The 26,319-nt window shown below is 42.1% G+C and overlaps 1 protein-coding gene across 1 annotated transcript in view; it reads right to left on the bottom strand.

Moving 5' to 3' along the window:
- The window catches only part of TMEM178B (transmembrane protein 178B), a 207,890-nt gene extending 192,832 nt beyond the window's left edge, over positions 1 to 15,058 (bottom strand). The window contains exon 1 of the mRNA XM_041487511.1: positions 14,282 to 15,058. Coding sequence (XP_041343445.1) covers positions 14,282 to 14,663 — 382 coding nt within the window. The 5' untranslated portion in view covers positions 14,664 to 15,058. The remainder of the gene's footprint in view (positions 1 to 14,281) is intronic.
- Positions 15,059 to 26,319: the final 11,261 nt, after the last annotated feature.

The raw sequence follows: 26,319 nt of genomic DNA, 5'->3' as shown, positions 1-26,319 counted from the left end.
CCATAGAGAGAACTCCTGACCTATTTCTTCCACTCATATCCAGTTTTTTACATGTTGCCTGTATCTTTTGGTTTAAGTATGTGTGCACCAGATGCCTAAACCATGATATCAGCTTTGAAGATTGTTGCTATAGCTCTGATGGAGAGTGAAAATTACTCAAATTAAAACTTAAACTCAGGAGCACTGACCTGCATTTTAGCACAGACCAAAACCCTGGAAAGAAAGCATTGAAATGAATGGAGAAATGTTCATATTTGATCCCCAAGTATTAGAACCAAGTCCTACCCTGGTGTAAATTGCCACCAGGATAGATATAACTGGGGCAATTTGTGCCTTCTGAGAGCTAAACAGTTGGATCTCGTTTCAAAACACGGACCCTAAAGACATTCAATGAAACATTATCCCAAGCAACCTGAAGAGCCTTAGTCCTCAGAGGAGGTATTTCAGTGCCTAACTCATGTGCCCAAGATGAACATTCAAACAACTTAATTTTCTAGGTGACAGGTAAAATGTGCCATCCAACCATAGCAGTGAAGTGCAGGTCACCTCAAATTTCAGGTACAGGAGCTCCCAAAATGCCATGAATTGCATTCAAAAGAAGGAGAATCTTTAAAGAAGCTGTGCAATTCCAGTCATCGTAATGCCACCAGACAAAAGCTACACCCTGGTAACAACCAAATGGACACCAAGACCCCTCAGATGGAAGCAAGGCTGGCAGCAGGTGAAGCAGAGCTTGAGTTTGAAGATTTGCCCATACCTCAGCATTGTGGGCAGCTTTCCACTAAAGGAAGTCCTGCTTCTTTCCCCTTTCTCTCCCTTTGTACTTGCATTCTTAGTCACACATGGGCAAAGAGGACTTTGGTGCTGAAGAGTTCATCTGCTCCAGCTCCTATTGCTTCTTCATTTGAAGGCATTGACAATGCAATTAGTTGCTGCATCACAGGCTGGATGCTGATAATAACTGATGAACAAGAGGGGCCAGATGTGCCACAAGTTCTGGTGTGGCACAGAGTGCAGGGGACACTGGAAAGAACAGCACAGGGGACAAGAAGGAAAGAGTGGGGGAGAAGCAGAGGCCATCCCTGTAGTGCCATCACTGTAAGTGTGAGGGAGACTTTACACTGACATACATCTTTCCTCCTTCCAACCCAATCAAGTAGCCTCTCCCTACTTCCCTGGAAGACACTTAAACAAATTGCCATACTCTTCCCAATGACACCTTCTGTTTAAAAAAAAAATGTTTGAAGCAAGTCCCTATGCTTTCTACTAATGGAATTTTCCAGGTCCAGAGGCCAATACACTGTATAGACCCATTCTCAGCCACGTCATCACTGATAAACATGGACCTTATGGAGTGGTCAATGAGATTTGGTCCTGCTCCCATCCCCACAAAGTTGATGCCCTGAGAGTCTGTGACTACCTTTCCCACCAGGATCAATGAGTTAGAAGGAATAGCATTTGAAAACTGGAGGCTTCTCCGTCAAGACACCATGTAGAAAGGATTCCTTTTTCCTCTTGGACATGAAATATTATTTCATGGAAAAAGGATGGCTTAAATCTGCACAAATGAGCCAAGAAAGCCACTTACCTCTGCCTTTGTTCCATACTCTCAGTGATGTATAGTGGCTTAGCATAGCTCACAGGCACATATGTATAGCTGACAGCACAGCTCAGCGCACAGGCACAGGACATCACATCCAGCTGCTCCCACACATGTGGCATGCCTGTAGAGGCAATGTCATCAGCCTCCAGCCTCCCCTCTCTTGGTCCATGCCACCACCCTTTCCAGGTCACTCAAAGCAGAATGGGGCCTGTTCATCAGACTGCGGTCATTCTTCAATGGAAATAGAGAACAGAAATCCCTTCTCTAATCCACCTTAGATACAGCCCTGCTTCTACAGGTGCTCAGGCAGAAGGCTGGGCAACAATTCTCAGTAATGCAGAAGGCAGAAGGCTTTGCTACTGGGAATGTCAGACAACATTCTCTGAACTTCCAGACAGGATCAGCATCCGCGCTTGTCTTGCTCCATACTGATGTCATTGTGCTTCCACATTTCCTGGGAGCTGAACTACAGCCCCGAAACACTGTCCTAGATGTTTTCCTACCTTTAGTGTTGTGGAGCCTTTATGTTCTCTGCAAGACCTTTCCCAAAAACTTCTTTGAGGATTGTGGTCTGCGGCTTCACACACAAGGGAACAAGGTCCATAGTGGGTCATTTATTCCCCATAAAGGGGTGAATCCTGTGCCAAAATCCATCCCAATATAAGAAAACTCACCCAACATCACCAGCCAAAGGGTTGAACATTTTGTGAACTGAAATACATCTCATGATAATTTAAATATGTGCAAAGAAGAGTTTTATTCTGCTGCTGCCAGCCATTCTGAACGTTTAAATATAGTACTGAAATTCTCTTTTATTTTATATAAACTGTTTTAATGAAGAAGCTGAAGGGTCTGCATTCTCCTGCCTTATGAATATAAATAGCTGAGAATCTAATAGGCCTTTGTTGTTGAGCTAAGGCAATCTGAAATGAAAGTAGACGAGGGAGCCAGGAAACAAAGACCCAGCTAACAACATTATTTCAATGAAAGGTGAAGTATGCATTAAGTGCTCAGAGTCCTCCTCTCTAGTCTTTCCTGGATGTGTGGGGTGCCACAGGAATGAAACAACATGTGGCTCAGATCTAAGTGAGAGACAAAGCAGCTGGGATAGTGCAGCTGGATTTTCCTTATGTCCCTTCCCTCTCACCAGACACCTGTAGCTGGTGTCAGGCAGCCCAGAGACTAACATTCTTTCCATCAGGTCCTGCTTGATACAGAGCTGAATATGGTCTTTCATAGGAAAAGAAAAGAAAAAGAAAAAAATAAGAACTAGTAATAATAGTAAAATAATCCTTCAGAGTCCTATGGATATTTCACAACCGCACAGTACTGGAAAGGACTCTTCATTTTTCTTGCATAGTAGGCAATTCATCACAGAATCACATAAACATTTGGGTTGGAAAAGGCCTTTAAGATCATCAAATCATTCTAGTTGTGCTTTGGCCCTTCTAATTTCCTTTCTGCATAACCTTATTACATCGTTGTAGTCCTCCTGAGCTACCTGCCTCTTTCTCCAAAGGTCACAGTCTCTCCTTCCAACACACCACTAACTCTTGAGTCTTTACTGCCATATGAATCTCCATCCTCTACCTCCACTGCAACAGCTAACCAAAGGGCCTTGCTAGCACACTGTCCCTAAAACATTGGTGTGCCACCCTCAGGCTTATCTCCAACAACCCTGGCTTTATCGCTTTCTCCCTTCAAATATAGCTCAAAGTTCTTTCAATGAGCCCTACTAACTTCTGTGCAAAGATGCTACTTGTCCCCTACTTCAGGAATTCTGCTGTTGACTTCATCTTGACACTTCCCCTCTCAGCACTTTTTGCCTTCCCTCAGTCAGTTCCTTAAACCCTCTGTAAATTTTGTACTAATTACCTTAACATTGCAACAAACCATTTCCTTAGGGGCAGAATATAAAATCGTTTGCCAAAATCCTGATAATTTAGGTCTAAAGCATTTCCTTATCTTAAACCCCAGTTATCTTCCTAGCAAAATGTATCAGGGTAATTTGGCACACTTCAAATAGGAAAACATACGTTGCATGTTTATTTCATTTTCCCCTGTGCATTTAACTAATCTCTACTTTAGAACTTACTTTAAACACTGCTTGATATTATTATGATCAAACTAAAAGGTCCACTGTGGCCCAGACAACTTTTGCTCCTTTCTTTAAATATAGACTTGCTACTTTTTATTCCTAATGTACCACCCTAATTAGACAGATTTATTGAAAATCCTTTTTACTGGACTTGCAATGTCACATCTTTCAAAAGACTGAGATGGAAATTGTCCAACTTCCCAATTTGAGCCCATTAAGTTATTTGACTTTTTCCATTTCCCCTGTTCCTGTTGGCTGTCTCCTTTGTCTCTCTGATCACCATAACACCCCTCCCTTTCTCTTTAACCATTACAGAATATCACATGAACAAAACTGGACAGTCTTGGGAACTGGTAAATAGAAAGGAGATTAAATTTAACATAAAATTTGTAATTAGGGATCAACAATTACAAATTTCTTTACAATGCAAATGGTTGTCCTGCAGAACATTTGCATTGTTGAGCAACTGTCCTCTGTGCAAAACATGTACCATTCTAGTCTTCAAATTCCTTTATGTTTAAAAATCAAGAACAGTATTTGAATACTCTCTTAATCAGGGCCACTCAAGTATCTAAGACAAAGCAATATAATTGGATCATCAGCTACCATAAATCATCACCTCTTCAAAATCACTCTAGTGACCCTAATCTACACCTGTAACATCTGAAAAAGTTTCTGTTTCTTTTGTTTGTGTTTGTTTCTGTTATAATATTTCTGTCTTTAAATGACCATTAGGCAGAAAGAAAAGTATCTACACTACAAAAGCTCTTTTTCATATTCAAAGATAGGCACTGATTAATAGAGACACAGACAGAGACAAGAATCATACATTCATATTGAGGCAGAAAGATCTTTTCAAATAGCTTTTGTTATCCAATAAAATTAGCATGACAGTTTCATCCTATTAGAAAGTCTAGAAACACATTTAGGAAGCTTTTTTAAATGTCTGCTGTTAAAACTCAAAACCAACAGAAGTTCTCAGAATTAAGTAAGGGCTACAATGAGACACCTCATGTCTTTCACTCGATCTGGTGGGATATCTTAACAGGATCCACACTGCTGTGTACACAGGACATCCTGGAACTCCTTTTCCTTAAAAGCCCCCAGCTATGCAAATACCATTCTCCACACACACACACACACACACACACACACCCCCACTTTGTGGAAAATATCCTGAATTAATACTTGATATTTATTTATCTTATTTGAGGTTCAAGCTGAGACTGGAACGTGGCTGTTACAAGCACCAGACAAACTTGCTGAGCTCTGTTGGGGAGAGCCATGCTTACACCTCTGTAAGGTTACACAGGATAAACTCACAGCAGGAAGGCAGAGCAAGTTGTAGATGAGTCAGTGGAAGTGACTTCTCTGCCCTTTAAGCCGTATGTTTTAGTGCATCTTCTGTTCAGTGTACAACTCTCCTTGATCCAGTCAGTCACCAAAAAGGCAGGGCTTCATCCTGAACCCTGTGATTTCCCCCCATCTTTCTCCTCCACCACCTGGACAATCCCCCAGACTCTTTCAACAAGCACCAGCCACCTCTTCACACTAAGCTTCCTTGGCCTTTCTGTCACCTCTGATCATCAGCATCAAGGACTTTCTGCCTGCCCTTATTCTTTTATCACCCTCTTTATCTTTCCTTGCCTTTCTCTACCTGTAGATGTTATCCATGCTGCATTCTTTCATTCACAGACCTTTTGTCTTGCATTCCTCTAGCTATTCCTGCCCTGTACCCCAAATCCCAGCTGATCCATACCAGCTAGTCTTTGCTATGTCTCACACAGCAGGGCATCTCTAATGGGAACCCTCCTACCTGATTAACTTTCTCCTCTATAAATGCATTGTTTCCCCTTTTAGCTCTGCTTGTTTCCTAGACTTACTACTTCAGCTCAGCACAGTTAAATCTCAGACTCACAGTCACAATCACCTCTTTGCCACATTTGGCTCATTCCTCAGACCCTCCTGCCTCCTCCAGCCCCCTTCAGCTGTCACACAGGATTTCACCCGGTTCTTCCATGAGAAAATGACAAACCATGATCTTTCTCTTCCAGCAGCTTTGCCTTCTGTTTCCTCTTGCCCTCCTACAACTCCTTCCCCATTCTTCTCTCCTACAGATGAAAAACTTCCTATGTGGCTCTCTTCCTTTCTTTTATTTGCCACTGAGCCAGTCTTACCCTACCTCCTGCCTTATGGCTGCTTTTGCCCTCTTGCTCTCTCTCTCCCTTGACATCTCACGCCCCTCTGCCTCTTTACTCTCATAACACAAATACCATTCCATCTCTTTCCTCTCAAAATATTCTCATCTTAAAACACTTTTTTATCTTAAAACATTTATTTTCCCCTATAAATACCATGTATTTTCCTCTCCTCCCTTTCTCACCAACCTCTCTGAATATGCCAGTTACAGATGTAGCCTGGAATCCTCCCCACTAGTTCACTGCTGCTTCCTCTCCTTTGCAACCACTGCTAAAATTTTACTTTATGTACTGGGCAATCTTCAGCACAGTCTGAATACTCTGTTCTCACCTGCTGCAGCACACTGGCTACCTGCAGTAGTCTCTTGTGCTGTTTAAACTTGAAGCGGTGTCTCTCTTCAGCTACCATGGTGTTACTGACTTCTACTGCACCACCTTTGAATCTGCTCCTTTTGCATGCCCTCCAGAAGACACTTTTGTTCTCCCAGATCTGCTGGGGTTCATGGGGCTTTTCTCTTTTTCTGTATTTCACTCCTTGATAATTTCAAGTGCAAACATAGATTCCGCTCTGATCTCCATGTAGCAATTTCCAAGCTCACTCCTCTAGCACAGACTTGTCTTCCTAGGTCCATTCGCACAGTATCTCTAATATTTCTTCACAGACACGTATATAACAAGCTCAGTTTATAGTAATTAAAACAGAGTTCCTAATGGTCTTCTTCCTTCTTTACTGTATGCTCTCTTCAGTAATTCCCCTCTAGATCATCAGAGACAATGCTATTACTTTTCTCGTTGTTCTTGTCCAGAACCAGAGCAACATTTTCATCTCATATCTCTCACTATGTATCCAGGGGATGTCTAAGGTTTGCATATCCTTTCACCATCCAGGCTCTCACCACTCCTGCCTTTATCACCACAATATTTCTTTTTCTGACCTTTACAAATGTGAACTTGCCCTCCATGTATCCATTTAGGATGTTGCTGGAAATATAATTTTCCTAACACATCACTCTGACCACGTCATTTCTCTTAGCAGCTGTAGACTGCTGTCCCCATATCTATCTCATTAGTGTAATATACTTGTCTTCATTAAGGAAATGTCAACTTCTTCCTACAGCCAACCAAAGAGGTCAATCCCCATCACCTACTTATTAATATTTCAAGCAGACATGACCCATGATTTTTCTGGTGCCATCCCTCAGTCTTTGGAAGACCATCCTGTAAACATCCGCACTTCTTATTCATTATCCTTCTTTGCAACTGTACCTGTGTAGGAATGCCACATTTTGTGGCACTCACAGGAATGTGGTTAGCCTCCTGGTGTTCTAAAGCCACTACCACTCACGGTGAACATAATTACTTTGTAGTCTCCTTGTACTCTCTCATAAGGCTGCATTTGCTGCCAATATTTAAAGTGCAGCCACATGTCAAAAGGACAGGGACATTTCTCTGATCCGTGATTTCTGATCCATGATTAAGTCTCGTAAATCTGAGGGTAGAATGCAAACTGGCATTAATAATAGTGAACAAAATCCCTATTATATTGCTACTGAGCTGAGGTATGAGAGATTTAGTCCCTTGCCTCAGGTCATGAAGAAAGATTATGGCAGAGCTCGGACTGATTTCTGGCTTTGTAAGCCCCTGCCCTAACTGCAGTACTACCTTTCTTTCATCTATTTTGATACTTATCTACAAAGGATTATGATTTCAGCAGGCTCAGCTGGGCAGTTCTGAATATTTATTTATAAAAGAATTAGGCCTAATGAGAAAGCAAATGGAAAAATTTCCATTTTTTTTCTCTGATTTCTCTCCTGCAGGGAAAATGTGTTAGTTTATATTCTTTTTTTTTTAAAGTGGATTGTATTCCAAATGATCTGTAAAGAGAACTTGGATTCCAGAATCCACATTATTTATTTATTTGTTCCTTAAAAACTAAGAAACGCCATCTCATTTCTTTCTTTTTGTCCTAAAGAGGTAAATATGTAGTTAAGAGTTCCAGCAGCAGTTTGTGAGCAATGAGCCATTAAGTAACTCACATTATAAGTTACTGTCATTATTTCTGCTAAACCTACAAAAAAGAAAGGCTTCTTATCTATAAAGGTTCTTCAATAGTTAATGAACTCATTTCCCCTACTGGTTCTGCAATAGTTAATGAACTCGTTCCCCTCTTGAAGCTTTTCTAAATGCACAGAAATACTTTTTCAATGAGAAAAAGCACATTAATATGGATTTTTATTGCAGGAGATGACAAAATAGTTCAGACCATTTCATCTCTATTAAAGTAAAATTATCTTTCAAATTTTTATTTTTACAGTGAATAGAACACAACTACACTCATATTAAATCTTTCCTCCACAGCTTTTGTAAATTTTTAGCAGTAGGCAGAAAGGATAAAAATGCTGAGATTTCTCAAAAGGATTTGGATGTTCAAATAAATGTACAGGAATTAAGCATGCAGTCCTGCGGGCAGCTCTGCAAATATCAGTTTCTCTTGAGAAGGGCATGATCCTGTCATTTTTACTCAGGCAAAATTTCCATTTGTCTTCACTGGCAAATTTGTTTGAAAGCCAACAGCTTGATTGAAGTTTGCCCTTTAAAAAGTCATAATCAAAACCAGGTGCTGTTCTGTTAAATTACATGTATGTTCTTAGTATTTTTAGCAGATATATATTATCAAACTAATTATCTCAGATGTGTCAGAGGAATGTGTCAGGTTCTTATTACGTGTGGCAAATAAACTTTTTAATGAATTGCTATTTAAATTTGATGCAATTAAAATATTAAATTGCTAATTCAAAATATGATGGGCCAAATTCTCCTGGAACTCATAGACATGAACCAGTGATTTCATCCACTAAAGGATTTTAGAAAATCCCTGAACAAGAGGATGGGTTTGCTGTATCTCAGTTGTTTGACTTCAGTCTTACATCAACTGACTAAGAATAATTTCAGCATCAAAAACTGCAAAACTGAGTACCTGGATAGCCTAAGATTCAACTCCAGTGCTGTCTATTGCCTGAATTTCAGTGGATGCCTTCAGCAGAACTCCAACTGTGACAGGAGGGAGCACAGACCTTGCACTGGCCTTTCTACCCAGGGACAATTTTAACCTCAAAGGAAACACTAAAGGCCTGAACTTGCTGCATCACCATATTCAATAAAACATTTACTATTGACTTCTCTAGGATAAGAATCCAGACTTCAATAAAGTCCCTTTTTTAATGAGTCCATTTGGAAAACAGCTGGGATTTCCAGCACATATTTTAAACAAAGTATTTGAGTCTTTAATGTATGAAGGATACATGAAAAAAATGGCTGTCCTAATTTATCTGTCAAAACCATTGCACTTTAAAAGTCAAATCTAGAGCATTGCAAGGTATTGAAAGTATTTTTACAAAAATAAATCTATTTGCTCTTTGCAGCTAGATATAGCTGCAAGTAGCCTCTCTCAGTAGCCTCTTTCCATTTGTGTACAAATAATCCCTAGTGACGGCTGGAATAGTCCTGTTAAGACTTTCTTCCTCAGTTATGCCCTGCATCTGACAAACCAAACCAGAGAATGCTTTCATCCCAGAAATCTTGCATATTATTTCAGGTGGAGGTAGGCTGCACATGCATTACTTAGGGATTGGGGTTTTTTTTCCAGTGGTGGCATGGGCTAAGTATACTCACAATAAAATGTTTTAAAAATAGGATTTACTATGACTTCCAAAGAAAAAAAGAAATAAGGTAAAAGGAGGGTTGAAATAATAAGGTCATTGTAAATTCTGGAGATTTTTAAATAAAAATTGGATTCCAATGGCAGGCAGCAGAACCCCATACAGTCAGGTTTAACTGGCAGCCTTCCAAAGGCGAGATGAAAGGTCCTCTGAGTAGTAATTGTCTAAATGGAACAGACTCTGGTTATGTGCAACTTCTTCATCTACTTTATTGTACCTTTATAATTAAATGATGTAATTCCCTTTTTTCCTTTCTTGTTTTCCTCTCAACTACTGCAGGAAAGTATCTGAGCAGCATTGGCGTAGGATGCAGGCAGACTCTGTGGCTCCCCATTTTTTTTCTGGCTCACTACAAGTGGTATACAAGGAGTTGTGAGATGCTGGTTGCCAAAGCAAGACACAACTCTGCCTTCTCCCAGACACTCACCTACATTCCAGCTCTCTGCTTGCTTAGTCCTGGAGTTGGTTGGCTGACTCAGAGTTGTTGCTTGGGTGAGGGATTGCTGCTTTTGCTAGAAACTCCCTGGTAAACAGGCAAACAGGCAAACAGTGGATCTGATAGGACAGGGTGAGCTCTATGCTCAAAGGGGCCTCCAGCAGCAAGGCTATTCGGTTTGTGAAGGAGACTGGACAAACACCTGAAAATTGGAAGGGTTTTAGAATATTGTGCTGAACAACCCCAGAGCCAGCATTTCCTGACTCTGCAAGGCTTTAGGGATCAGGAGTGAAACTCTAGTCCCGAGATGCTAAAAGGCTCAATCAGATGTGAAAGCAGAATCAGAGGAACAGTTCTGTTAGCTCTTTCTTTTTCACTGGTCCCTCTGTATCAGACTGCTTTCCCTCAGTCCAAGCACTCCATTCCTAGAAATATAGATTATTCAGCAGAGGAAAAGTTAGCAAGACAGTTTGTGTGTTCAACTCCAATAATTTCTTTACTGATTGTAATTTCTGTTGTTTCTGATTGGATTTTTTTTCATGATGTCAAAGAGAAGAAATGAACTGCCTAATTTTGTTGCAGCTTTAGAATACTCCTCAAGTCTTTAGTCTCATGCTAGTCTGCCTCTCCCTGAGTATTCTTACTTGTAACAATCTCTTTTAATTCACTGCCTATTTACCTAATTGTATTATTTTGAAATATGCACATGGGTTCTATGAAAATACAAAAAAAAAGTATAGGAGAAATAAAAACAGGATCAGCTATTTTGTATATTTATTGCTATCAATTATACCTATATATAAGAAACCTGAAGCAACACATCTCCAGTTTTTCTAGCAAAATCCAACATAAATGTCTTATTTCCCAGAAAGTAAAAATTAATAAATACAAAATAGAATTATAGAAGTGACCCAACCTATTCAGGAACAGAACTGCTTTTTAAAATCACTGGTATCAGAATATTGCCAAGTACCACAGCTCCTGATCCTGCCACAAGCCATTGCCTATAGCTTGTATTAATTTCAGCAGAGTTCATAAGCAGAATAACTGCAGGGTATTTGCAAAGCTAGTTAGGCTCTTAATGACCATTTTTTGTTATACTTTGATAGACAAATCTCAATAGACCATTCTCAATACTGGAAGTTTTGCCTAGGGAAAAATGTAGGATCTGTTTTAAACTAAATGGATCACAGATCCTGTCCAGCTTTAAAAGCAAACAAACAAAAAACCAAAACATTTAATAAAATTTACATTCAATTATATATAACATCACACACCATATTTGAGGCCAGAACCTGCATTAGTTTATCCCACACACGAAGAGGTGTATTACATTAAATTACATTAACAATACATTAAATTACATTACATTACATTAACAAGGGAATAAGAGTTAAAGCTGTATGCACATCCTCTTTTATAAGGTATTTGCCCTGGATCTCATAGAGAGTGATTTCATGTGTGCAAGGATATGTGCCCCAGTCAGGTTATTTGAACACTACACACAGGGAATATCTGCAGCCCCTCACACCTGCACACGACATACACTGTCCACCCACCCATCCCTGCAACTCCTAACTCCCAAAAAAGTATCTGTCATAGAAGTGAGAGCTACTTTTAGTTTTTACCTTCATGATATATCCTGTTGGGATGTACCAGGAATACCTGCCTTGTTTTGAGTTTTGAGCTCACAGCTCTTCTCAACATTGGACAGCAGTAATGCTTACTTCACTTTCATCATATAAGTAGGGGTCAAAAAGGAAACATCTCCATTTCTATTTCTGAGCAAGTCAAACACTTTATTTTATTGAATTGCCATTATACTTGTTTCTTCTGTGTTTCAGTCTAGAGGTGCCAAAGCATATATATATATATATATATATATGTGTGTGTTTGTGTGTGTGTGTGTGTGTGTGTGTGTGCTATACCTCTATAGTATTTATGGGTTACTCTTCCTCATGGCTGAGAGCTATAGCATAGACAGATCCTCACTCCAGAAGGGCCATCAAATGAACTAAAATGCTGCTGTTTGATGTTACAAGTCTCCCTCCTTGAACAATTCTCTCATCCTACAATGAAGTTTGTTAGAAGTGTATCAGAAAACATTTAGAGCAGACAAGGAGTGACACACCCAGATATTTGCACACAGCTCCTTTTACGTGCACAAGTCGCACACCTGACCTGGGGCAGTGACTTTGCCAAGGGGCTCCCTGGCCATCTGCAGACACACCTATGCAGGAGTGTGTGTGCAGGGATATTCACTGCACCTGGGCCCAGGGAATCCCTGGCTACCAGCTGGGTGCTGTGTGTTTACAGTTAGTTTACTCCACACACTCACACACACTCATTCCCACATACATGAACACAAGCAGACTACAGCAAGGTCTTCCAAACACCACCTTCTCCTGCATGTAACCACCTCATCTTGCTTTGTCACATTCTTCCTAAGGTAACATTTAGCAGAGCTGCCATTACACATAACCCTGCGCCATGCAATTTCAGCTGTTTCTGGCAGGAGAAATGGACATTCCTGCTCCCAGGACAAGGCAGATAGAGAAAGAGGAAAGAGTCTCACTTATTTCAGGCTGAAAATCCTCTCTAATAACCACAACTGCATTTGCAAAGGTGAGCTGTGTTGACATGTTTGCCCGCTGTCAAGGTTGAATTTGTTTATGCCCCAAGCACAGTGAGCACATGTGGCAGAGCAATCCAGCTCACCACGGCTAGCCCAGCACATACATCCTCACCTAGATGGAGAATAGGAATCACTCCCTTGGCACTGAAACCAGAAGCAGGGTGTCTGGGTGCTGACAGGCTTTTGACATGTCCACCTACCCTTTACAAATGGGGCTGAAGACACCAATCTATTTCCTAGGAGTTGTTAAACAGCAGCTGGATATGAAGGGTCCACAGAAACACAGGCAGGATCCCAAGCAGTGATCCAGGTATACCACCTGCATGGACTGGTTTGGTACAAGTTTCTACCATGCTACTCACATCCAGTGCTCACTCATAAAACATGTGGAACAAAACATGCACATGGGCAAATGTGGGAGAACACCCCTCCTGAAAAAGTAGCTTTAAGCAATAATTCCACTTGTAATGTCTGAGGAGGGAATTAATGAAGGCTATCAAAAGAGTTTGGGATAGAGAACACTCTTGGAAGACAAGTATTTTGGAAGATGGCGCTGTGTGAGAAGCAATGATTTCACTACAATAGAAATAAACCAATGGGGAATCTTCTGATTGCAACAGAAGAACCATGGGAGGGAAATGTTATTTTGTAGTACAGAGTAACCATGCTGTGGGTAGCAAAGATGCCATCATCCTTTACTGAAACCCTCATCATCCTGCAAAAACATGCCTCTTCTGTTTAGGTAGGGGTTTGTGCATGTGGCCCCTTCCTGTACTTTAGATCAAAGAAACATTTGGGGCAAAGTGACCATCATCTTGAATCACTACCCTGGGGGAAAAATTAAGACAAAGGACCAAAGGACTAGAAAAAAAAAAATAGCACAAAAATGCTACAGGCAAACAGATGCATCTCCACCCCAAGAGAAAATTATTCCTTTCTAATAAATTCATGTAATGTTTTGTAGATATTGAAAATATTCCAAAGCATAGCTCAGTGTAAACAGCAAGCTGGGTCTCCTCCTGCTCTTTAGCATTTCTCTTTGTTTACTCTCCATTTGAGGATAGAAAAAGCCTACATGTGAGCACTGCAAATGGTGTATTTCAGGATGGATAGGGCATTCAGAAAGGCAGTGATGAAACACAGACATGTGTAGCCTCCAATAAAATATTATGTACTTTGCCCAAGCCACCAGGGTCAAACAAACTGAAAAAAAAAAATTTAAAAATCCAGTGTCTCCTTTATGAATGCCTCTTATTTGTGTGTGGAAATAATCTGATACCATGGTGATGGGAAGACTATATCCAGACTAGAGAGAGAGGCATGAAAAAGATATTCTGGGGCATGTGTGTTCTCACCCTCAGTGCCTTCTTGCTCCCAAACCCCATGTCTCGGGAGTAGAGATCCTGTGGGAAATTGCCCTGGCAGTGCTTCTGGAAGCAATGCCCAGCAAGGCCAGTTCACCCATTGCAATGAGAGGTATTTGGCTAGAGATGCCAGCTCCCATCTGTGAGCCCAAATGGCTCTGCTCAGCCCCTGCTCATCTCAGGAGAGCTTGGCACATTCATCTGGTAGAAAAACAAAACAGCCCTTACCTTTGGCAATCAGCTCCTCCAGCTCCTGGTCGAATCCTTGTCGGTGGCATTTCCTCCAGAGCCCCATATTGGTGGAGTTGTACTGTCTGTTGCACTCGTCGACTGCGCTCATAGCAAAGATCTGCCTCCTGTTTCTTGCCAAGAGGAGTTTCCCTTCCCAGCGGTCCAACCTAGACCTGCTGGCCCTGAGAGGCAGGTTGTTGTTGGAGTTATAAATGAAGCCAGGATCATTTCTCTTAGTGGTGATGCTCTTGCACCTCTCTCTGTGCTTCCTGGCATCAGTTTCGTACCAATGGTCAGAGCAGATTGCCACAGCCAGCATGCCAAGGGCACACAGAGCTAAAGAGAGGCCAGCATAGAGCAGTAACCTTCCAGCAGCCATGCCTCAGCTTCACAGAAACACCATGGACATCTTCACAACAGGCAAAGCCGTTGGGGGTGAGACCACGCAAAACCCACCAGAGCAGCTGCTAGGTGTCACTTGGCACAGACTGCCTCAAACATCCCCAACTCCCGTGGCTCACATCCACGCTGCAGAGGGATGCTGAGAGCACTACAAAGTTCTGCCCTGGAGGCAATCTTGGGGTCTCATCTGCCTCTTCTCCTCTGCAGAGCAGACGCGGTGAGGAGAAACACAGCCTCTCACCAGTGACCCCCTCACTGCGAGCACCCGAGTGACAGGGGCTGAAGAGATGAATCCCCCTGCAGAAACCTGATGGCTGATCAGTCCATTAATCTCTTTCAATCTGGCCCACTCAGAAATGCAGAAGAGATGGCTTTCAGATCAGCAACCTCACTACAGCATCATCACAGGACAGAAAAGTTCAACAGCCTGACATCTCCCACTTGCAAGCTGCAAGCAGCCAGTTGTCCCGATGTCAGGAATGGGTGACTTGCTTTTTCTTTGTCAGTGGCTCAGCAAGAGCATCATCGTCTGGACGGTCGGTCACTTGCTTGGGTTTAAAGCGGGGTCGAAAGGGAGGGAGCGAGAGGGGGGGAGCAATCTGTTGTTGTTGCTGCTGCCGCTGCTGCTGCTGCTGTTTGAAATCGTGGTTAAAACATCCCCACCCCGGCTGGCTCTGGGAAAGCGGGCACGCACGGGTCTCTCCTTCAGCAGACTGCGCTGACAGCCACTGGCATCTTGGCTTCGGAGACACCTCGGCTTCTCTCTGCCAGCCTTGCCATTCACTCTCCCGCTTTTGTCGTAGGCGCTGTCATCCAGGCAGCCGAATGTCGCGCTGCCTTCCTTCCCCGGCGCGCTCGGGCAGTGCCCCAGCAGCCCCCGGCCCCGGGCCGGGCAGAGGCTCCGGGCGGGAGCAGCCGCAGCCCGGCAGGAGCCGCCGCCGGCCGTGCACCGCCCGCTAGGCAGCGCGGGGAGCTGCCCTCGGCCCCGGCATCCTTCTTCCACGCACACACACACACACACGCTGCTGCCCCCCCTTCCGCCGGCAGCTGAAAAGCTTCCTCCGTCCCCGGCGCTGGGATGTGTTGTGCACAGTTTTCCTAACACGGCGGCACGTTAGCCATCTGCAAGATGAAGGCAGGCAGGACTACGGCTGGCGGAGAGGATGATGAGGACCGGGGAGGGGAGGGAGGTCGGGGAAACCGAACCAAAACAAACCGGGGCGGAGGGGCGGAGGGGCGGAGGAGCTACACACCTTACACGGGGAGAGGAGCCCCTAACTGTTGTCAACAGCTTTCGGGCTGCACCATTTCTCTGCCATATGGCCCGATCTCCTCGTCGGAGCTGAGATTTTTTAGCTCAGCAGCTTCGTACGAATCGTATCCCCGGCATCAGTAGTTATACATTCAGACATAATTCTTTTTCTCCTTAAATTTTCACTCCCTTTCTCTTTAATGGGAATAACTCACCCATCTTGTAGAGATCAAGTGCAACAGAAGGCGAGCTGGAGACCCCAAGCTTTAGAAATCTCATTTCACCGTTTTTAACCCAAATAATAGCAAATCCAATCTTCTGTACACCTGGGAATCTTTCCTTGTTCAAACACTGAGCCCTGCAGCCTTGGCCGAAGCCTACAGACCGAGCATACAGAACGCTGAGCCAAAAGCCAGTGATGTCACCCATGCAACGTGAGACTCATTTCTTATTTCTCTATCCTCCTTAAAGATAAACTGCACCACTTCCCAGGCAGGAAATGTCGAAGCCTTACTCTCTTAAGAGGGGAAAATGTAAAACCTGGATTTAACTGGATCCTGATCATTCTTGATCAAAAGCCCTTACATTATGTCAACCAAATCCAAAACAAGTGGAGCTGTTTCTCACTGCACCAAAAAAAAAAAAAAAAAAAAAAAAAAAAAAAAAAAAAATCCCAACCTGCTACATAGTAGAGAGAATGAGCTTGAAAGAAATCCTGGATTATAGACATTCTCTGTGATCCAGAAAGCTGAGGCCTCCAGTCTCAGAAATGCACTGTTTTAAAAAGAAATACACATGGTCATTTCCCTTGCACCAAAAAGGGCTGGGTGCTGTCACATCCTGACCTGCGAGTACCACAGCATCCTGCAGTTGACAGAGGAAACAAGTTAGCTCCAACCAATATTTGGCTCTCACTGACTCCACAGCATGAAAGGCAAACAGTGCAGTTGCTTCTACTGCACCAAAAAGGCCACAGCCCAATGCCTCTCCACAGATGTATGCTGCAAAAATCTACATCCATGCTGGATCCTACCAGCTTTTGGCCCCTGAATCCCAAGTTGTGTAATCTGAATTGAAAATAAACACAGTCTTTCTGGGGCTGGTGACAGCTCTTGGCCCCAAGAGGGGAGCCTGGGATGTTGCTAGCTTGTAACGCTAGCCACAAAAATTATACTTGCTCAAATGGGGAGAGAAGATGTGGTAGCTCTTTTTTATATCAGAAATACATACCTGGATTGTCTGGTGCAATACAGCTGCATCAGGAAAAAAATAACCCATATGGCTGGACCATAACAATTTCTGGCACCAAACCAAACTGTATTATAGAAAAAATCGAAGTATCTCCCATTTTACCTGGCAGCAATCAGGGTCCATATCAACTGGGATTGCAGCTATGGAAGAGTATCTGTGTCATTGAACCATTTTTGGTGTGAAATATACTGTATTCTCTAACCACCTTGCAGGATTATGAAACTGGCAAAGAAAATCATCCAAACCATAAAAGTTATTATCATCTGCATCTACTGAACCAGGTGTATTGCAAAATTTTAGTGTTATGTTATGCATATTCACTGTATCTGGAAAGGTCTAGGTAAATTTAAGAGTTTTACTGAAAAAAGGGACTAGTTTAATTTTTTCAGCAGTAGCTTCCCTTTGTTGTTAATAATAACAGGCAATATTTAAGGATCTCAGGTTTTTTTAAAAATAGTTCAGCACAGATGGATCTACTTCTATAACTGGATTTTTCAAGTAACTACATGTCAGTAGATAAAAAGAATTAGATGTTACAGTGGGCCTGGAGCAGCCATACTTGTTGTCTGTTCAGAGATAAAATTTAGAGTTTTGTGGCCGAAAATCTGTTGGCTCCTCTAAGAAGATGACGAACATCGAGGTTTCTTGTATCACACCCACACAGAGATGGAAATGCACCTGGATTTCTTTGTCAATTTTTAGCATCAAGTCCCAAGCTGAAAGATGAGAACAGGGAACAGGCCTAATTTTACCAACCATATTTTTTGGCTGATTGTTGGATTTTCTGTTCAAGCACAAGAGCCTGCTATGTTTATTCTCTATTTAGATTGAACTGGAAAACAAAACAGGTTTTTGTCTAAACATCCAGTTTAGACAGACTGGAAGACTGGGACTAAGAGCAGAATGGAGGACCCAGCTACTAGGACTGTTTTTTCTCATGATGCTGGCCAAAGATATGTAAGAGGATGGGAAAATCATATAATGGAATCACACAGACATTTCCTTCTTGTTAAACATTAGGATTACAGTCCACAGAGACAAGATTTGGTCAGACCCAGAGAGGTCCAGGTGCCAGGTTTTTCCATCACACTCCAAGACAGCAAGACAGTTTGGGGCAGGAGGACTTTTGTACCTGGAGAAGGCAGATTCATTCCCTCTTCTCATTCTTAAGCCTGGGTTTGAAAGCCAAAAATTGGCATTCAGTTCCAGATTTTATCTTTTTCTCTGAAAAGGCATTTTACTGGCAGTTTCTATGCTTTTTTTTTTTTTTTTTTTTTGGCTTGCATTTGTAGCTTTATCAGATGCAATCTATATCTTTCTGCAAGTCACCTTAAACATATAACTGTAAAAGAAAGTGTTGCAATTTAGCCCCTCTTTAACTCTTAGAATTAAACATTTTTCCCCTTCATCATCATCACTATTCCCTTTTTTCAGGAGGGAAGAATATTGCTTGCTGCAGGCATTAGGAACCTTCACTATGTCTCTAACCAGGATTGTTACAGACAGCCCCTTCTCAGCACAAACAGATTATTATTAAATTTTCTTTCTCCCATCCCACCCCCGCCTCACCACAGGGGGAAAAAAAAAAAATCAATCCTTGTTGATCTTCCAATGAATGTAAGCTGGGAGAAAGACATTTTAAAAAAATAAATTGAAAAAACCCACAATCCCTCCACACACACTTCGGCACACGACATGGAAACTGCTCCCGACAGTGAATTAAGGACATCTCAGCACAGGGAGCTAATTCATGGCTCTTAAATTAATCAGGGGGTGAAAATACAGTTTCAGCGACGGAATGAAAGCTGAGGCTTTCTTTTCTGCGGGTTACGATTTCAGTGATCCACAGAGAAAGCCAGAGAGCACAGGAAAACATGTCTGAAGGCACGGGACAGAGCAGCGCAGCCCGGTGAGTCCGTTCAGAGGCGATTCCTTGTGCCGAGCCGCGCTGCCTGCCAGAGCTCCCTGCGGACCGGGTCCTACAGCCAGGGCCGCTCCCCTCTCCATTCCCGCCCAGCATCGTCTCCGCCCTCCCGAGCATCCTCCAGCGACCAGCGCCTCTCCAGAGAGCTCCAGACACAAAAGCAAAGCGAGCGCCTGTACAAAGGTACACAGGTGGGGTCTGGGGCTAGGAGGGGGAAAGGCAGAGTAAATGGACTGAGTAAATGCACAACCAATTGCAATTTGCTTTTCTTCGTCGGCTTCTTGGGGGGGTCTTTTGGTTTGGTTTTTGGGGGTATTTTCTACATCAAAATGACCTCCACCATATTTTTCTTCTTTTTTTCCTTTCTTTTTTTTTTTTTTTTTTTTTTTTTTTTTCCGTTTAAAGAAAGAGAATTCAGTGCCATCTAGTGGGGGAGGGGATCGAGCAAGTCAAGGTGCTGCCCATTCCCAGGGATCTATACTTCTAATTCAGTTATTCAACAGGGAGAGATGACCCTCAGTATTTCCCTGCTCTCTCTGTGATCTTCAGCTGCCCAGAGGTGATGTTTAATTTACATGGGCTCCAGCCTTCATTCTTTGTAAAGAATCACCTACTGAAGTCAAAGGAACTCGTCCTAGTGTTGTATTACCTGAAGCAGTACTGGCTCTGGAGGCAGTTCGCTGCCCTAATTACAGGATTTCAAACACAAGACAATAATCAAACCAAACACAGATATAACAAATTATGTCTACTAATATTTTTTATCATTCCAGTGCACCTTGAATACTGGTCTCCGTGAATCCTCAGCATGTCAGCCTTTCTAATAACACAGCCATAAAAGCATCTTATGATAACTCCCATAAACACTTGACCCATCATTCAAACAGATCTGGGGTGTTTAGGTGACTCAGAACAAAACAGAGTCTCTATAATGGAAGATCTGAACCACAGAACACCATATTAAAATTTGTAATCTAAATGCCAGATGTTAACCAGATGTCAATGTCCCTTCTATTTTTTTTTTTTAATAGAAAAAGAGTTTTTCAAAGGGAAGCATCAGCCAGCTGCATAAACAGGGGCTAGTCACACACACACACACAGAGGCACAGAGGCATAGCACACAGCTGTCTACACACTCGTGTAGCTGTGCAAACACTGATATCTAGCTGCACACAACAGCACCTAGCTGGATGTCCTCTGCTCTTCCCACTGGCAACTCACCAGTGAGTTTAGTTTTTCTTTAAAAAAAAAAAAAAAAAAAAAAAAAAGCATTTGGATAGCAAAGAGCAAAGGCAAGCAAGTTAGTGAATGCCAGATTTAAGGATTTAAGACAACTCATGGAGCATTAATTTGCCCAGCATACAAGCATACAAACACACTATGATACAATCTTTAATAATATGATTTTTGTTTCCATGGGTCTCCCATTTTTTACAGTGCAAAGGACGAATGTTGCTCATTTAATGAACACTCTTCAAATTTTCTCCTATCCTTATCATCCAATGTGTGGTGCATGTACCATTTATTGCAGAGCATCCAGATCTTGCATTGCATACAGAATGATTAATTTCCTCATGGGCTTTTCTATGGTGGTGCTCTAATTGTAGTATTGGAGGACTGGGGGATTTTTTACAAACATCAAGGCACTTATCTTCACAGCTCCCTGCTGAGGGACAAAGATAAAAGGCAGTATTTTCAAACATGTCAGTGTATTTTGGGTACTCTATTAAAGGAACTTAGAACCTAAATTTCCAGAGTACTTAGCACCTTCCTTCCTCAGAGAACAGCTCACAGCCCCTTTTGCTCTAGGTACAGTGGGCAGTATTTCCACAAATTAGTCATGGGTGACTGAAACTGGACACACAGAAAATGGGGAACACATGGACAGAAGAATGTAATTTTTTTTGAGTCACCAAGCACATTTCACAAAGGGTGAAACAAAATCCAATTTTCAGTTTCAATTCAAATGCCTGTGACCATGATTTTTCCTGCCTGTCCTCATCTGCTAGGCTCACTACTCAGCCTCCAAACTGTCCACCAAACAGCCACCATCTCAGAACTGCGGAGTCCTGGTTCATCTGACATCTACCACGAATGAAAACAGACTCTGGGCAGAATATATGATGTGATCATGTATTTTACCTCATGACCACAAGTCACAAGTGAATGGCAGCCCACAGGCAATATTTATTCTGGTGTTTTCTTAGTCTTCCTTTACTGACCTAAGGCTGTGATGAACAGGGGAAGCACACAGGAGCTGAGGCAGAATGGATCAGGGGTCAGGAGCTGAATGGAGTGTACCATCAAAAGAACAGATTTGGTTTTGGAGGAAGCAAAATGAATTGCTGGGCAGAAGGCAAGAGGACAGGTAGGTGAGAAGTCCTATATCATATTTTTCAATAAAGCAGAGGGAATGGCCGACACTAAATGGCCTCACACAGAGACCGGTAAAAGACAGTGCACAGGTAGAAAGAACCACAGTATAATGCTTTTCCAAAGACAAAACAAAACAAAAGGCTGTTGGCTTTCCAGTAAAATCGCTTTCTCCTGTTAAAACTTACTCTTCATTATTTAGCTGTCAACTGTCAAAACCACATCACTGTTAACAACCAGAGGCTGAACTGTGGACATGGCTATGTGTGATAATCACTGCTCCTCATGAGAACAACTCCAGGAATGCTTATAAGCTCAGGCAAAACAAGGATGAACTATTCTAAACAAAACTTTTCCCCAGACAGCCCAATGTGGACATCATGCTTGGAAAATGTCAGCCCAAGCAGTTGGAGTTTAGCAGAGCTATAAGGCACTGAAAACAAGGCCAGGTAGGCAAATTCAGCCTACTGAAAACATTACCCCTGAACCTCTGCACTGCCTCCACACAGCCCGAGTGGCCACTGTGCTAAACTGCAGAAGGACTTGGGAGATACTGCTTCACCTCTGAAGGCATTGCCAAAAGCTTTAGTGTTTTCAGCCAGGTGGTAGGATTTAATGTAGACCATGCCATGTTTAACATGTTGAGTTCTAAAGTAAAATACTTGGGAAAGCCATGCAGGTCTCTTGAGTCCTGGGTAAACACTCAAGTGCTTCCAATAACAGAGGAGAAACAAGAATGGTTTAAAGAAAAAGAAAAGGCCTAAGCTGCACAGGTTTAAGCCTCTATTGAAAGAGAAAGTTCTGCTGGGGGACAACTCAGCTAAAGCACAAGGGCAATATTTAGCCTTCGAGGCTCTTTCAAATTAATCTCCCTATAACAGGAAACAGATCTTAGCCCCCCTCCCCAGGTTTCACAAGCAGAGATTCAGCTTCAATCTGCTGCTGTCTGAGATCACAGCAGCCTGTCTGTGTCCTGCTTACTGTCTTGCCAGCTTGGCAGTCAACATCTCCATATTCTACAGCTCCTTCGCCTCTGAGCTGGACAGGCTGCCACACTAACAGACCTGTTTGCCCAAAAGCCTTGTTGTGAGGACTGCTGCTTCATTCAAGCCCACCTCTGCTTCCCCCTGTTTACCTTTTGGATACATCAAGCTCAGCCTCCTACCCAAAATCCTACCACAGGAAAAACCCATTGCCTGCTGCAATGAGGAAGGTGACACTGCTCTGAATGCAGGAGTTGTACAGCAAGGTCACTTGCTCCCTAAAGCCAGCCATGAAAGCAAGATGGCTCTCAACATCACCACCATTGGGCTCAGCTGAAAACAGGAGATACCACTTCATTAAAATTCATAGATCTTGTGACTCTTATAGAAATAGCAAGAAGAATCCAGGATGGCAGATATGAGATATTAGAGCCAAAGAGTACTGACTGAGAGCAAAAGCTCAGACCTCTGTCTGCCAAAAATAAGCATATTTGATAAGAAGTGCTTTTACTCTTAAAGTTACATCTAACACTTTGATCTTCAATATATTAAAGCCTGATTAATTCTACTTTTTTCTGTACTGCATCAATATGTAGTTCATATAGGCAGCCTAATATAAAGGTGCATCTGCAGTAGTGTTAGTTTGCTTGACCTGGCAAGTCACACTGTACAACCTTCCCTAAACTTTTGACAGATTTCAGAACACATTGTTCATTCCTAGTGAGACTTTTGGACATGGTTTCTACCAGCAGTGTTTTGTGAGCTAATGCAGTGAAAGACACTCCACAGCCTTTGTAGATGGACAATGTGGTGTTTCATAGTGAGTGTATCACATCTGTGATTGGCTCTCAGCTATTAATTAAATTAATTGCTTCTTTTAGTCACAAAAGAAGAACAATGATTAATTAAAAATCAGAATTCATAGATCATAAGAAGACATCACAGAAGCAACTGGAGAGAAAACCAGCAAGCAAAACAAAAACCAGCATGTGCCTGGAAAAATTGTATTCTCTAAAGGCACTCCTTCATTTTGGAACAAGACTCAGAAGCAAGACTTCAGTCTTCATCTATTCTATTTGGCTGTGAAGTCCCATCAGAGTAGATTAATTTAAATAATTTTTTTAAAAGGTATATAAAATACATTGTGTGCTGCTGTAAAAGCAGCTGACATCTAGGATGATAAACTCTCTATGCAGACACAAGCACACTGCCATCTTCAACGATTTTGCATTTACCTCTCTTCATTTATTATCACCAAGTAAATTTGCATCAAAATAAAGTAGTTGGTTCTTCAGAGTTCATCTCTTTGTGCAGTTCATTTCCCTACCTCATGCTTCAGAACTGTGATATCACAATTACACCTTGTACTCTGAAGTTGTTCCAGTGAGAACTGCTGGGCCATGAAAGGCAGGCATTTATTCCCCTTTGCTGCAATGGCCTCCAGTACCCACCAAACAAGAAACCATGGGGAGTACCAAGCTTCAGTGGCCATACTCTGATTGTCTATGATGAAGAAACTGGCCTGCAAGAATTTACTTATTTCCAGAGAAGTAATGTTTCCAGGACTAAGAAACAAAATTTAAACCCAAAAAACAACAACAACAACAAAAAACAAACAAAAAAAAAAAAAAACCACCAAAAAAACCCCCTGAAATTTGGGACTCACAGAAATGAAATCTGAAGAAGGAATTTTTCTCGGGAAAAAGGGAATAAATGACAAATGTCCAGAAAGCATGTGTAGGAGCATGACTTACTCAGCCTGGGTACTAGCAAGGTCAGAGAGAAAGAACTGAACCAAAAAAAGCCTCTGTAGAATGCTTCTTACAAGCTGAAGCATCTGAAGCTGAGAAGTGCACACAGGATTACTTATGGTTCTCTAGACAGGCCAATTCTGAACCAGAGAGCAGCTCTGTTTACAAAACTAACAGCAGCCTCATGTCACCCACCAGGGCTGCAGCAAAGAACTCCAAACTAAAACCAAAACTATTACCTGTTTCCATAACTCTGCCTTCAAAAGATTCTGTGGGGGAGAAAGGTTGATCAATGATGTTTAGGTCTACAAAGAGCACTACTGAAAAGACTGGGTACCTGAGAGTCCAGCCAGATCTTGGAAAAATCTGCTGACTTAGAAATCAAGGCAGTCAGAGTGGCTATCCAGAGTGCTCTCAAAGACCTAACAATGTATCCTGTGATCAGCACTGATCAAGATATCCTAAGGCAAGAAGGGACCTAAACCAGGAAAACATGGAGAGAAATCTGCATTGAAATGCACCATAGAGGTCAACTATATACAAAATATATAGTTATACAAACTATATATAGGGATGTACAAAATCAAAGTCTGCTGAAACTCAGGGGAACCACCAGCTCACAAACCCAAGAGGTCTAGATCCAAGACAGTACCTTGAAAAGGGTTCAGCTTGAAGAAACAGAAATGTGAACTCAAACAGACCAAACTAATCTCCTTGAATTTTATGTTTAAGAGATTGATTTATTCCTGAAAATTCTATTGCTGGAACATTTTTATTCACTCTGTTTTCACACTTGGTCAAACAGAATTAGAAATTAACAGCTTTTCAAGCCCATTTGAAAGCCTTGGTGGATGTCCTTTCAGACGAGTGTTGCAAGGAATGATGGAAGAGAAACTATAGGAGCTTTTATCAGCAGTGAGCCAGATGTCTCCATTATTTCTTCTCTTTTGCTGATTCTGTAATTTCAATACTTTTTCCTTTTTTCTTCTCCTCTCTGCAATCCTCTGTTCCAGCCAAAAATATGTGTCTTTGTTACTGTTGCCTTTAAAAGTTATATGTGCATATTGTTAGTAAAATAACAACATTTCTGTAGTATGTTTTCCACAAGGGGAAGCTGAAGCATTTTCTAAGAATCAATTAATCTTCACAACCCATTTCTGAAGCAGACTTTATTTTTCCCAGTTTACAGAGGGATGAAATGGCAGATAGGTTAATTAACTTGCTCAAGGTCATTCAGTGAGTTAGCAATCGAGCTGCAACAAAACCCCAAAATTTAACAATTCCCATTCCCAAACCCTTCACCTAACCAGTAAGAAATATCCTTTCTCTTCAGTCTTAAGTACTTCATTGAAATCTATCACTGACCATTTATTCTGACATATTGTTGAACTCCAAATTAGTCAGTCTGAATGACAAACATGGAAGTGCGTGGAGATCCACAGCATCCTTTGCCTGTTCAGCCTTGTGCAGCATCTGTTACACTGGACAGCTCATCTCCCATTAAAAATGGATGTGTTACAGTTCTCCTGCAGAACTGCCAATATCATTCCAGGCATCGCTCCGAGGGCACTGCACAAGAGACAAACGGCACTGGCTCTCTTTCCCCAGGAGGAGGGAAGGCTGCCTCGACAGCCTGGCTTTTGGGGAAAGCAATAAACTCAAAATGCCAACTGGCTTTGAAAAATAATTTCTGTTTTACTCTTATATTGCATCTCCCTCCCAAGTGTTCCCAGTGTTAGATAGCTGGAGCAGCAGTACTTAATAGTGACATCTTTGTGGATTCCACTCCGGCATTAGTTTGATGAGTTACTTTAAAGTCAAAATATCCTTCAAATGCCCACCCAAAGTCTGTCAGTCTCTACATATCCTCTCCGGAGGGATTTGCAATTCAGATGTCTCCGTGGCTCAGCACAAATCACTGTGCAACAAAACACAGTTGAAGTTTGCCAATTAATCACGAACACATAATGAATAACAAATAATTTCTAAACACGCATGTAGCCAATGCAGTTCTACCAAATGCTCAGAGGGTCCTTCTACTTACCCAGATGATTTTGTTCCCTTATGTCAGTATTTATAGCAAGAAAATGTTAGAGATC

This window comes from Pyrgilauda ruficollis, unplaced genomic scaffold, assembly GCF_017590135.1.
Source record: "Pyrgilauda ruficollis isolate IOZ18807 unplaced genomic scaffold, ASM1759013v1 scaffold80, whole genome shotgun sequence".
Taxonomy (NCBI): domain Eukaryota; kingdom Metazoa; phylum Chordata; class Aves; order Passeriformes; family Passeridae; genus Pyrgilauda; species Pyrgilauda ruficollis.
This window is presented reverse-complemented; position numbering and strand designations above follow the sequence as displayed.